At 47.1% G+C, this 14332-nt stretch overlaps 1 protein-coding gene across 2 annotated transcripts in view; it reads right to left on the bottom strand.

Annotated features, from left to right (window-relative positions):
* LOC138663324 (zinc finger protein 271-like) overlaps positions 1–13456 on the bottom strand; it is a 49045-nt gene extending 35589 nt beyond the window's left edge. The window contains exons 1-6 of one of the 2 annotated variants that reach the window (XM_069749503.1): positions 13390–13456; positions 1701–1850; positions 1392–1571; positions 1189–1312; positions 1008–1105; positions 718–808 (exon numbers count right to left, since the gene is read on the bottom strand). In XM_069749503.1, coding sequence (XP_069605604.1) covers positions 718–808; positions 1008–1105; positions 1189–1312; positions 1392–1571; positions 1701–1778 — 571 coding nt within the window. In that variant the 5' untranslated portion in view covers positions 1779–1850; positions 13390–13456. Of the gene's footprint in view, positions 1–717; positions 809–1007; positions 1106–1188; positions 1313–1391; positions 1572–1700; positions 1851–13096 lie in introns of both variants that reach the window. The other variant, XM_069749502.1, reaches the window with a different exon arrangement.
* Positions 13457–14332: the final 876 nt, after the last annotated feature.

Below are 14332 nucleotides of genomic sequence, written 5' to 3'. Positions count from 1 at the left end.
TTCTTATTGTGCGTGCGCACGCCTCAGGGACCCGGAAGCTCCGTTCTACTACCAGAGGGGCAGCCATCTTTGTGCACCTTCCAGAATGAGTGCTGATAGACGCGAGCTCCCCATAATCCAAAAAGCCCCTATCTCCCTTTTGGAGCGGTGGCAGTGCTCCCCCCGCTCACCCTGAAGAACCCATTGGTTCCAGCCGTGGCAGCCTCGGAAACTGGGACCAGCCGCGACAGGAGCGTCCTCGCTGCGAGATTGAGACTGACCGGCCCCGTTCCCCATCTTCATCAGACGCCACCTTCATGCAGGTACCGCACTGAAGGTTCCCCGTCAGGAACAAGAAACCAACTGATGCAAGGGTGAGGTACCACCCTTTTATCTATAGGTTTCCTGTCACTGAAGGGCGGATCCCCTCTCTCCGTGGTGCTGTCATGGGGGACTGAGAAAAATACTTTTTACAAGCACGCCGCGCCTCTGAGCTCTGCAAACCCCCTCCCCTCAAACACGTGCCCCACGCTCATGATACACCACCATCATGGTTGCAAAAGAGTTGAAAATTGCGGGAAAATTTGTAGATTGCAACAAAAGTATTTTCAACAAAATGTTTCTGATTTTTCCCTATTTTATTAAAATTTTGCTTGTGTTTCCGATCACGAATACGAATGTGTGAATTGATGCTTGGCGATTGTTTTCTGAAAAAATGTGCTTATCATTACTACTCACCTGGGTAGTCATATGTAGGAATCGCCTCTTTACACCGCTCATCACCCCTCACATATGTCTCTGTAGTATTAATATGGGTCAGATCTTCACCCTGAAACAAATATTGCAAAAAGTCACAGACAGATGGAGAAGTCACATCTATGGTCAGCTCTAATCCTGCCATCTCCACCGTTCTGATTACACAAGTATAAAAGATATCATACTGGTGGATAAAACAAGACTGAACACAAAACCATCACAGCCGTCTACACATCATAGGGGAGATCTCATGACACCTTCTCTCCATCTACCTGATGATCCTGAGGAACATTGGGATCTTCTTGATTCCAGTCCTGTGGAAGAAGAGGATGGGGACATCTCTCTGGTGTTGTCCTCTTACTGGATAGAACTGGAGGAAACACATACAGGGACTGAATTCATTCTTTACATACAGATAATTATAGGTCGTGTGTATTTAGTCCTGTCTATTACCTGATGATGTGAGGGGCTTGGGAACTTCCATCATTACGTCCTTGTACAGATTTTTGTGTCCTTCTAAATACTCCCACTCTTCGATAGAGAAATAGATGGTGACATCTTTACACCTTATAGGAACCTGACACATACAATAAGACCATCATTTCCCAGATCTGATCCCTTCATATCGCTAGTGCATAATGTCCCAGCAGTGTCACCTCTCCAGTCAGCAGCTCCATCATCTTGTAGGCGAGTTCTAGGATCTTCTGGTCATTGATGTCCTCATGTATCAGGGGGTGAGGTGGAGGCCCCGTGATTGGGCTCAGGGGTCTTCCCCATCCCTCAGACACAGGGTCCTGACAACTCTCACTATAGGTCTTCTTCACTACTGTGTAATCCTGGTTATGGAGAGACACATTAATAAATCTCACTACAGACATTTCCAGAGTCCTCACCTCTCCAGTTCTGTCCATCTGTTATTCCCATAGATAAGAATGATGTAATGTGACGTCATCAGAATCTCTCACCTCTCCAGTAAGCCGGAAGAGGATCTCTAGGGTGAGGTGTAATATCCTCTCCACCATCTTGTCTCTGTCCATATCCATCTTTGATGGGTAAATCAGAAAAATGATTTTATATGAAAGATCTTCACTGAGAGAATCCGATATTGTAGAGACCTGAATGAGAAGATGAGCCGATGTAACATCATAAAAATCCTGTGTAATAATACAATTACTGGAGATAACAAGGGAAATAAGATAATAAGATTTATTTTACGCTATTTAGTGTAAAATAAGGCATGCTGATTCAAGGAATGAGGAAACATCTGAACAAAAGGATGAACATAATCAAAATGACGTAGGCAGGCTGACCTGAGTTTATATGTTTCACTACAACTCAATTTAGGATTATAGGTCACATCTTTAAATCATAATAGGCAAAATGGACGTAATATGAGAACATTGTCAAACAAAAGTTTAACTTTAAATCGCCTTGTGAGTGGTGGTCAAATAGTAATGTCAGTTCGTCACCTTTAGGCCGGTGTTAGACTAGCGTATGGCATCTGATGTGATATGCTAAGGACCACTCTGTTCCTGCTCTGCTGCAAGTAGGAGCCGAGAGTCATGCTACTGTGCTACGAGCCTCTCGCACAGAGACAATCGAAGCACAGCTGAGGAGGAGGCGGAGAAATTAATTTCTCAAACTCCTCCAATGCCAGGGTCAGGGTATATTGCACATGACTCGGATGATATCTGAGGGATGTGCGTTGTCTCACTCGCACCCATAGACTTATATGGGTGTGAGTGAACCGAGATTCGGACGAGTGTCGGTGACAATCGCAGCATGCTGCGATTTCACTCGCACGTTGAAAACGGTCGGAAAAAAAAAAAAGCCGATGGGAGCTCCCGCATAGATGATTACTGGTCCGAGTGCTATGTTTTATCACCTAGCACTCGTCTGTTTTCATCGCTAGTGTGACCTCGGCTTTAACTCTACCTCCCGAACCCCTTTTTTCATACATGTTGGGAACAACTCATGAGTCTAAGCATTTACTGCAAATTAAATTAGGAGATACAATTTATCTTTCCAGGTGACATCCTATGGTAAGACAGCTTGACTTGAAGCAGGAATTATGCCAACTTTCAGGCTATGTGTACACGTCCGAAATTGCCACGGAAATTTCTGCGGCAATTCCGGAACTTCCTGCCACGGGAAAAACGCATGCGGAATTGGCATGCATTTTCCCGCTAAACACTAGCTTTTTACAAGTGTAATTAGCTTGCAGAATGCTAGCGTTTTCCAAGCGATCTGTTGCATCGCTTGGAAAACTGACTGACAGGTTGGTCACACTTGTCAAACATAGTGTTTGACAAGTGTGAGCAACTTTTTACTTTTGATGCTGCCTATGCAATAGTAAAAAGATAGAATGTTAAAAATAAAAAAAATCATGATATTCTCACCTTCCGGCGTCCTTCGCAGCCTTCCCAGTAATGCCTAGCGGCAATGACCCCAGATGACGTAGCACCGCACATCATCACAGGTCATTGCCACAAAGCATCCTTGGGAACGCGAGGAGCGGGAAGACTGCCGGGGACGCCAAAGGGTGAGAATATCATGATTTTTTATTTACATTTTTTTTTTTTTTAACAATTATATGGTTCCAAGGGCCTGAAGGAGAGTCTCCTCCACCCTGGGTACCAACCGCACATGATCCGCTTACTTCCCGCATGGTAGACATAGACACATGCGGAAAGTAAAGAGATCAATGTATTCCTATGTGTGCGGAATCCCCACACAAAGAATGAACATGCTGCATTTTTTTCCGGAATGTGATTCCGCCGCGGAAAAAAAAAGCAGCATGTGCACAAAAGATGCGGAATGCATTCTAATAGGATGCTTAAACAAGAAACATAAGATAAAATGTCAAGAGGTTTTGTGGACTAATGAAATGAGAGTGACTCTTGATGGGCCAGAGGCTGGATAGTAAAGGGCAGAGAGCTCCACTCCGACTCAGACGCCAGCAAGGTGGAGGTGGGGTAGTGGTATGGGCTGGTATCATCAAATATGAACTTGTGGGACCTTTTTGGGTTGAGGATGGAGTGAAGCTCAACTCCCAGACCTACTGCCAGTTTCTGGAAGACAACTTCAAGCACTGGTACAAGAAGAAGTCGGTATCGTTCAATAAAAACATGATTTTCATGCAGGACAATGCTCCATCAGATGCCTCCAACTACTCCACAGAGTGGCTGGCTAGTAAAGGTCTCAAAGAAGAAAAAAAAAATAAATGATATGGTCCCCTTGTTCACCTGATCTGAACCCAGGGCTGCCACTAGGAATTTCGGGGCCCCCTTGAAACTCCACCCAGGCTGCACCCCCGTTCCGCCTCCACCCTAGCTCTGCCTCCACCCTTCAAACCTTCCACAGTCCCTCTGCCCTCTCTTGGAAAAACTCCACTTCTGCACCACGTCCTCACCAATCACACATACACCATATCACATATATAGCCATCAGCTTTTGTTTTGACCAAAAGATTTTTTTAAGCCTGCCACCACGACAAGGTAGACTCTTGATCTAACTAGTAGTAGCAAAAAATAAGAAAAGACGTGGCAACACTCACCGACCCTGTGGAGCAGACTATTCCTTTATTGAAGCAATTGTGAAACCGTCTTCACGGCACGGGGGAGACAAAAACCAAGAGAGGTGAGCGGGGAGAGGACAACAGCCATTTCACGCCAACACCGGCGCTTCTGCGGGTCCACCCTTGATCTAACTAGAGGAATCTGACTAGAGGAACCGCTGGTGAATATCGGTCTGCACCTGGAGTGCAGTGCATGGACCGGCCGCCGGTCTCCTGACCTGAACTCGGCAGCCTCACAGCATGTATGAGGATGCTGGTCAGGAGATTGGCGCCCAGTCCATGCACTGCTGTGCAAGCGCAGACCGATTTCCCCCTTTCAAAAATTACACTGCCATAATAATAAAGATCCTTCCCAGTCATATATACTCACTTGCATCAATAATTGCATCAATAAAACTGAAATGGTGGACAAACAAATACATGGACTTGTTATTTACTCACACAGCCGATGTTGCCACCGTGGCCACTATCCAGTCAAGAAGAATCTAATGGTCGCCTCAGCCTGCCCACCAAATAAATGGAAACAGTGTATATTATCTAATATATAAAGAGGTGTGTGTGTATGTGTGTGTGTGTGTATGTGTATGTGTGTGCGTGTGCGCGTGCCCGGGATTGGCATCTGCACCGTCACAGCTACAGCCACAAAATTTTGCACAGTCACATGTCTGGACCCCGAGAGTGTCATAGGCTATGTTGTGAGGCGAAATTTTAACCCCGCGCTTTCCAATTCACCAAACAATTTTGCCCCTATCTACATAATGGGGAAAAAGTGAAAGGAAAAGTGTTGGAGGCAAATTGACAGCTGCCAGATGTGAACAAGGGGGACTTAAAGAATGAGAGTGATGGCGCCAAAGAGTATATACCATACAGCTGCTAAGGTGGGGCCCCGACATGGGATACTCACCACACATGGGGATATGAACACACACACAAAATGCGCCACACACTACCACGTGCTTGATCACATATACCACCCTCAGCACACATTTCACCACACATACACCAACCTCGCCACATAAAAGTTGAAACACAAAAGTCGCCGCTCAAAACTCGCCACGCGCAAAACTCCCCTCATGGAAAACTCGCCACACGCAAAACTTGCACACGCGGGAAAATTGCCACATGCACAAAAGTTGCAACACATGCAAAAGTTGCCTCAATCAAAACTTGCACATACTCAAAATACACCACACATAAAACTCGCCACATGCAAAACTTGCTGCACACAACTTTCTACACTAACCTGTCACATGCAACTCGACACACAAAAAGTTGCTACACGCATGTCGCCACACAAAACTCATCTCACAAAAGTCGCTACATGCAGCCACATGCAACTCAACACACACAACTTGACACATGAAACTCGCCCTAAAACACACACAAGTCTGGTATTATCCTTCAAAAATAAAAATCTGGTTAATAAGCAGACAAGCTACAAGAGCAACAAATGTACCATATAGGAAATATGGCAGCTGTCAGTCACATGACTTGTCTATTATGTGTATGTGTGAGCTAATATATACTGCCAGGGGGGAGGGCTTCCTGTTGGCTGGGGATTTATCAGGCTGCCAATTTAGCTTACAAATACTGAGGTAAAAATACTGACCAAATAACGTGTGAACGCGGTCTAATACAGAAGGAGATGACATACAGATATATACAGGGGAGATGACACACAGGTATATACTATATATAGGGGTGATGACAGACAGGTATATACAGGAGGAGATGACATACAGCAGGTATATACTATTTACAGGGGAGATGACATACAGGTATATACTATATACAGGAGATGACATACAGGTGTATACTATATATAAGGGAGATGACAAACATGTATATACTAAGGGGAAAATGAGAGGTGTGAGGTGAAAATGAGGGGTGTGAGTGCAAAATGAGAGGAGTGAGGGAAAATAGTGGAGTGATCGGAAAATGACAGATGTGAGGTCGAAATGACAAGTGTTAGGGGGGAATGAAGTGAGGGAGAAAATGAGAGGCGTGATGGGAAAATAAGAGAAGTGAGGTGCTATAACTAACCACAGATATTTACTATGCCCAGGCAAAGCTGGGCTCTTCAGCAAGTTGCATATAGAATCACCAATTATGAAAAACTAAAAAATAAGCGTTGCAGAGTTATTACCACATAAAGTGATACTGGTCAGATTTCAAAAATTTGGCTCCATCACTAAGGGGTTAAATCACCACAGTGTTATGCATCGGGAGTTCAGCAGAATATAACAAAATGTCCAGGGGCCCGAAGAACAGAAACAAAGAGAGGGGGGCCCAAGTGGAGTGAGCTGCCAGCGTGTTCGGGCACCCCTTTTTGCCTCTGACCTCCGGGCCCCATACTGTAGTAATGGCTGTAATGCCCTGATGGTGGCCCTGTCTGAACCCCATAGAGAACCTGTGGTCCCTCATAAAATATGGGATCTACAGGGAGGGAAAACAGTCCACCTCTCGGAACAGTGTCTGGGAGGCTGTGGTGGCTGCTGCACGCAATGTTGATCGTAAACAGATCAAGCAACTGACACTATGGATGGAAGGCTGATGAGTGTCATAATAAAGGAAGGTGGCAATATTGGTCACTAATTTTGGGGGGGTTTGTTTTTGCATGTTAGAAATGTTTATTTCTAAATTTTGTGCAGTTATATTGGTTTACCTGGTGAAAATAAACAAGTGAGATGGGAATATATTTGGTTTTTATTAAGTTGTCTAATAATTCTGCACAGTAATAGTTACCTGCACAAACAGATATCCTCCTAAGATAGCAAAATTTAAAAATAACCCACTCCAACTTCCAAAAATATTAAGCTTTGATATTTATGAGTCTTTTGGGTTGAATGAGAACATAGTTGTTGATCAATAATAAAAATAATCCTCTAAAATACAACTTGCCTAATAATTCGGCAAGCAGTGTACACTCGAGTATAAGCTGAGATTTTCAGCCCATTATTTTAGGCTGAAAGTGCCCTTCTCGGCTTATACTCGAGTCATTGTCCTAGTGGGTTGGCGGGGGAGGGGGAGCGTCAGCTGTCACGTCATACTCACCTGCTCCCAGCACGTCTCTGCATGTCTTTGCTTCTCCAGGTGCCGGCAGCTTCTTCCTATGTTCAGCGGTCACGTGGTGCCGCTCATTAAAGTAATGAATATGGATGCAATGCATAAGGGTGGAGGACATGTTCATTACTTTAATGAGCGGTACGATGTGACCGCTGAACATAGGAAGAAGCTGCCGATGCCCGGAGAACATCTGTCAGTGAGAAGCTGCCAGCGACCGCGCCGGGTGCAGGTGAGTATAACGGGGGAGGGTGAGTGTTATGAACTGGTGATTCAGAACCACAATGGACCTAGTGGTTAAGAGCACACAAAGTGACCTGATAGTTACTAATAACATAGGACGAGCTCTGAGACGTGGGAACTCTGCTGACCGCAATCCATAATCCTATCATACCACACTAGAGGTAGCCGTGGAGCGCTCCTGACCAAACCTAGGCGCCTCGGGCACAGCCTGAGAAACTAGCTAGCCCTGAAGATAGAAAAATAAGCCAACCTTGCCTCAGAGAAATTCCCCAAAGGAAAAGGCAGCCCCCACATATAATGACTGTGAGTAAAGATGAAAATACAAACACAGAGATGAAATAGATTTTAGCAAAGTGAGGCCCGACTTACTGAATAGACCGAGGATAGGAAAGATAGCTTTGCAGTCAGCACAAAAACCTACAAACAACCACGCAGAGGGCGCAAAAAGACCCTCCGCACCGACTAACGGTACGGAGGTGCTCCCTCTGCGTCTCAGAGCTTCCAGCAAGCAAGAAAAACCAATATAGCAAGCTGGACAGAAAAAATAGCAAACAAAAGTAACACAAGCAAAACTTAGCTTATGCAGGGCAGACAGGCCACAAGAACGATCCAGGAGAGAGCAAGACCAATACTGGAACATAGACTGGAGGCCAGGAACAAAGAACTAGGTGGAGTTAAATTGAGCAGCACCAGCCGAAGTACCACTCATGACCACAGGAGGGAGCTTGACCACAGAATTCACAACAGGTGAGCATTCCGATATTCACCTGTCCCCGTTCCACCGCCGGGCTGAGTCTTCCACGTCCTCTGGCTGTGACGTTCAGGTCAGAGGGCGCGATGACGTGGTTAGTGTGTGCGCCGCCCTCTGCCTGAACAGTCACTGTAGAGAGCCGAAAGACGGAGTGGCATGCGGCGGTGGACCGAGGACAGGTGAATATCGCAAGTGAGGGTGTCCCCGCCTGCTCAGGACAAGAGGTTAGTATGTCAGTTATTTTTTTTATCGCAGCAGCATATGAGGCAAGTGTTTCTATAGAGCATCTTATGGGGCCATAATCAACCTTTATGCAACATTATATGGGGTAAATTTTTCTATGGAGCATCTTATGGGGCAATAATCAACCTTTGTGCAGCATTATATGGGGCTTCTGATTCAATATGGATATTCAAAAACACAACCTTCTGATGTCTCAATTAATTTTACTTTTATTGGTATCTATTTTTATTTTTTAAATTTACCAGTAGCTGCTGCATTTTCCACCCTAGGCTTATACTCGAGTCATTACATTTTCCCAGTTTTTTGTGGCAAAATTAGGGGTCTCAGCTTATATTCGAATACATACGGTATATCACAAAATAGGTTTGATGCTTCCTGTAGTAAATCAAGACCCAACATTTTTATAAATTTAGAGAGAATTTGGGAGATGAACAGATACAAGCTGATAGACGTTGTGAAGCTATACCTGAGACAAAAAAAAAAAAAAGACATTGTTTTGAATTTGCAAAGATTTTTTCATCAACACAATCAGTTAGTAATCCTTTTTAAAACAGACTTAGAAAAAGAATGCCAAGTGCGGAATATCAGTTTGTAATAAGAGCAGACAAGACACCGGTTGGTGAGCGCAGAAGGAGATTTAATTCTCCCAGTGTCAACAAAGTAGCTATTGTAATGGTTGGACAGGACTTTCTAAGCCAAGATATACCGTATTTTTCTGATTATAAGATGCTCCGGATTATAAGATGCACCCCAAATTTTGAGGAGAAAAATAGGGAAAAAACTTTTTTTGTTTAATAAAATCGTGCTCCTTATAATCCATGCATCTTATTGCTTACCGGGGGTGTAGGCTGCGGTGAAGCGGGGTCCCAGGGTCGCTGCTGGAGGAGGCAGGAGTGGCGCAAGTCGGGATGGGGGGGTTTCCGATGTTTGGCGCGCCACTGTGGGTGCCTCTGATGCTGCTGCGGGGGTCTCTAGTGCTGCTGCCGGGAGTCTTCCAACATTTTGTGAAAGGTCAGAGCCCCCGCAGTTCCATGGTTTCCTATGCGGTGGACTCTGGGAAAATGGCTGCCAGGGGGTGGCGCATGCGCAGATTGAGATCTCGGCACCAAGATCTTGGAGATGAGATTTCAGCGCCGAGATCTCATCTCCCAAGATCTTGGTGCAGAGATCTCCATCTGCGCATGTGCCATCCCCGGCAGCCATTTTCTCGGAGTCCACTACATAGGAAACCATGGAACTGCAGGGGCTCTGACCTCTTACAAAATGTCGACAGAGCCCCAGCAGGTCCCCGCAGAAGCCCCGGAGACCCCCGCAGCAGAATCTGAGACCCACGCAGCAGCAATGGAGACCCCAGCAGCAGCGTGTCGCACATCGGAACACCCCCTGATCCCAGCCTGCGGCCTGCCCCGACCCTATGACCGTGCTCCACTGTGGCCGGTAAGGTACCGTATATACTCGGGTATAAGCTGAGATTTTCAACACATTTTTTGTTCTGAAAACACCCCCCTCGGCTTATACACAAGTCATTGTCCAAAAAGCTGGCGGGGGAGCGGCAGAGCAACGGCAGGAGCCGGCAGTTGTGACATCATACACACCCTCTTCGGGCCCTTGCTGAACGGCGCTGCATTTCGGTTATCCCAATGCCGGCAGCTCCCCTGTGCTGAGCGGTCATGTGGTACCGATCATTAAGGTAATGAATATGCACGCGTCTCCACTCTCATAGGCGTCAAGCGCATATTCATTACCTTAATGAGCGGTAGCACGTGACCGCTGAGCACAGGAAGAGCTGCCGCGCCGGGACAACAGAGAGGGGGAGGACTGGGGATCCGAGCAGAGCCATGTATACAAGATGGGATGTGGGACCGGGGGATCCATGCATACAACAGAGGGAGCCACACAAAGCAGGACAGGACGGGGGGAGCCACACAGAGCAGGACAGGACGGGGGGAGCCACACAGAGCAGGACATGGATTAGGGGACAATGCATACCCGGCTTATAATTGAGTCAATAAGCTCACCCAGTTTTCCTTGGCAAAATTAGGTGTCTCGGCTTATACTTGGGTAGGATTATACTTTATATATATGTTATATCTGCATTGGGCAGCACGGTGGCTCAGTGGATAGCACTGCATTGGGTTCAAATCCCACCACGGACAACATCTGCAAGGAGTTTGTATGTTTTCCCTGTGTTTGCGTGGGTTTCCTCCGGGTACTCCGGTTTCCCCCCACATTCCAAAGACATACTGATAGGGATTCTAGACTGTGAGCCCCATCAGGGACAGCGATGATAATGTGTGCAAACTGTAAAGCGCTACGGAATATGTTAGCTCTATATAAAAAGATTATTATTATTATAATCTTATAACCCGAAAAATACAGTAATTATTCAGCGACGAAGCAAAAATCTTCAACGCATTACAGAAACACAGATAATATGATGCTCTACAATATCCTATAATATTATGGAATGGCCAAGATGGCGATCACTATAATCTAACGCAGACTGATCCAAACACTGCTAGGCCAACCAATAAACCAACCAATAAAATATATCAACTATGGACTTCTACGCCTACCAAATAATGACCAGACATGGTTCATCAAACCACATTTAACAATGGAGGCAATGTTTTCATCAATTTATATTAGATATGTATGCCAAGGTGGAAAGCGAGCGTCTTTTGTACATACAGCCGAAGAAAGAAATATTTAGAGTGTATGAATACATTAATATAAGAAATGCTATTGCCAATTATGGCAACGTGGTGGACATTGGGGAATGGTTATTTTACTGGCTACATTCACAGGAAGTCCCAGACATATGCACGAGTACGCTCAGGACGCCATGACACATGTTCGGATATACGGCCGTCCAGATTTGCTTATTACAGTAACGTGTAATCCAACTTGGCCTGAGATAAGGGAAGAGCTTCTGAATGGTCAGGGCCCCTCTGATCAACAGGATTTAAAGGGAACCTGTCAGCAGGACTGTGCACAGTAACCTACACACAGTGTCAGCTCGGCGCCGTTATACTGATTAGAATGATACCTAGTGATGAAATCAGTCTTGTGGTTGTTTAATCTTTATTTACAGGTTTCAGGTAATGAGATTCTCGTGCTTCGGGGCGGTCTGTGAGTGGGGCTTTACGTGGTGCTCTGCTTCCATATTCATACTGATGGCTTCTGACAGGTCACTGATCCCTCACTGACCTGCCCCCTATTTCACATACTGAATATAATAGGTTTTGAAAAAAAAAAAATTCACATTCAGCAGGCAGGTAGCAGCAACTGTGCCATAGCATGATTGTATTATTTTATTTTGTGATATAAACTTGTTCAGAGAAAAAAAAGAATTCTCAAAATTGCGCCGGCAGCGCCTGTGCAGTAACATTTATCGGCGATCCGAAGGCGCTGACCGTGCCATTTTGTTAGAGGAAAAAAAATTGACTCCACCAAGATCAGATTGACAATAGATGCCACTGCACAGGCGCGGCTGGGGCCATTTTGAGAGAGATTTTTTTTTAATTAAGTTTATATCACCAAATAAAATAATGAAATGGGTATTATAGATGTGATCATGCTACAGTGCAGGCATCACCGCTAGCACCTGCCTGCTGAATGTGCATTTATTTTTCTTCAAAACATATTACATTCAGTATGTAAAATAGGGGGCAGGTCAGTGAGGGATCAGTGACCTGTCAGAAGCCATCAGTATGAATATGGAAGCAGAGCACCACATAAAGACAGAATAAGTTCTGGATCAGGACCGTACAGCTGGAAAAAAGACGGGTACTGGATAGGAAACAGACGCGATACGGTCAGGAACAGGACGGACTCAGGTACAGGATCATACAGGTGCAGGTTCAGACTGCATTGGTGAGGGTAGCGGTACAGGTGCGTACAGGACAGATAAGGTTCTAGAAGATGCAGGATGGGCTCAGGAGCAGGTGATAGAAGGATCCACATGATCAGGCTCAAACAGGGCAAGCATGATGGACAAGATCAGGATAAGGGAGCACAGGTATAGGGACCTTACAACTAAGTGGAAGAAAACACACTGATTACTAGAGTTGCTGAGGTACCTCCCAATAATGGAGGGTGCCTTAAATATCAAACGTCTCCATCATGTAACAAGAAGGAAAGGCTATGTGCAACATGAAGGGATAAGGAAAAGGGAACCAAACACTAGGGAAGGGGGGAGTGGAGACCTCTAGACAGATCTAATGTCACCCTGTCTGCTCTATCTTACCTACATTAGGTGCGGAACCTATCGCCGAGCAGGATACATAATCCCTGCCTGACCCTTGTGATAATCGCTGCACTGGGAAGGACAGGATGAGCGCTAGTCAATCCCACTACCGCTAAAGACAGCTAGGATACACAAAACAAGGGGAAACTTAGCTTGAGTAGACTCAGAGAGAAACACCGTCGTCCTTCAACCTCCACAGAGGACACTAGCCGACTGCTGCAGCTCCAGGACTCACCAGGGAAGTGCAAGTAGAAAATATCATCCACGCTTGCCATCAGCAAGTATATCACACTCAGGTCCAGGTGCGGCCATTAGCATCGGGGAGGTGACCACTCGTCTGCAAAGCAAACTACTGAGACCTTCTAACGTAACGGTCTGCAGCCTCTGACACATCCGTCTCCCGGCTATTGGCTGAGGATGTTTGCAGACGTGCAGGTGCTGCCCCAGTGATAGGCCGGAGCGCGCGCCCGCAGCACACTGCCAGGAGACCTGCGCCACACAACCAACTAGACTTCTACCAAACCTCACCTGATCTTAAAGGGCAACACCAGCTGAGGAGCTGAATGGCTGCACTGTGCGCACGCACAGGACCTGTGATGAGGTCACAGGAGGGGAGGAGTCAGGGGTCACATGATCAGGGGCCTCAGTGTATGCAGGACTCTGCTGTACTGGTTGTCATGGAGCTGCATTAGGTGGAAGCTTACATGTGGGGTCAGGAGGGGTTTATAGTGTGGATGTAGCAGAGCCGTGTGTGTACGAGGTGTATGGAGCAGAGCTGGGTGCGAGCGAGGTGTATGGAGCAGAGGCGCGCGCGTGCGTGCGAGGTGTACGGAGCAGAGGCGCGTGCGTGCGGTGCCGCAGGTGTACGGAGCAGAGCCGCGTGCGTGCGAGGTGTACGGAGCAGAGCCTCGTGCGTGCGAGGTGTACGGAGCAGAGCCGCGTGCGTGCGGAGCCGCAGGTGTACGGAGCAGAGCCGCGTGCGTGCGAGGTGTACGGAGCAGAGCCGCGTGCGTGCGAGGTGTACGGAGCAGAGCCGCGTGCGTGCGAGGTGTACGGAGCAGAGCCGCGTGCGTGCGAGGTGTACGGAGCAGAGCCGCGTGCGTGCGAGGTGTACGGAGCAGAGCCGCGTGCGTGCGAGGTGTACGGAGCAGAGCCGCGTGCGTGCGAGGTGTACGGAGCAGAGCCGCGTGCGTGCGAGGTGTACGGAGCAGAGCCGCGTGCGTGCGAGGTGTACGGAGCAGAGCCGCGTGCGTGCGAGGTGTACGGAGCAGAGCCGCGTGCGTGCGAGGTGTACGGAGCAGAGCCGCGTGCGTGCGAGGTGTACGGAGCAGAGCCGCGTGCGTGCGAGGTGTACGGAGCAGAGCCGCGTGCGTGCGAGGTGTACGGAGCAGAGCCGCGTGCGTGCGAGGTGTACGGAGCAGAGCCGCGTGCGTGCGAGGTGTACGGAGCAGAGCCGCGTGCGTGCGAGGTG

The sequence above is a fragment of the Ranitomeya imitator genome, chromosome 2 (assembly GCF_032444005.1).
Source record: "Ranitomeya imitator isolate aRanImi1 chromosome 2, aRanImi1.pri, whole genome shotgun sequence".
Lineage (NCBI taxonomy): Eukaryota > Metazoa > Chordata > Amphibia > Anura > Dendrobatidae > Ranitomeya > Ranitomeya imitator.
The sequence above is the reverse complement of the archived record's forward strand: the minus strand, read 5'-3'. Positions and strand labels throughout refer to the sequence as shown.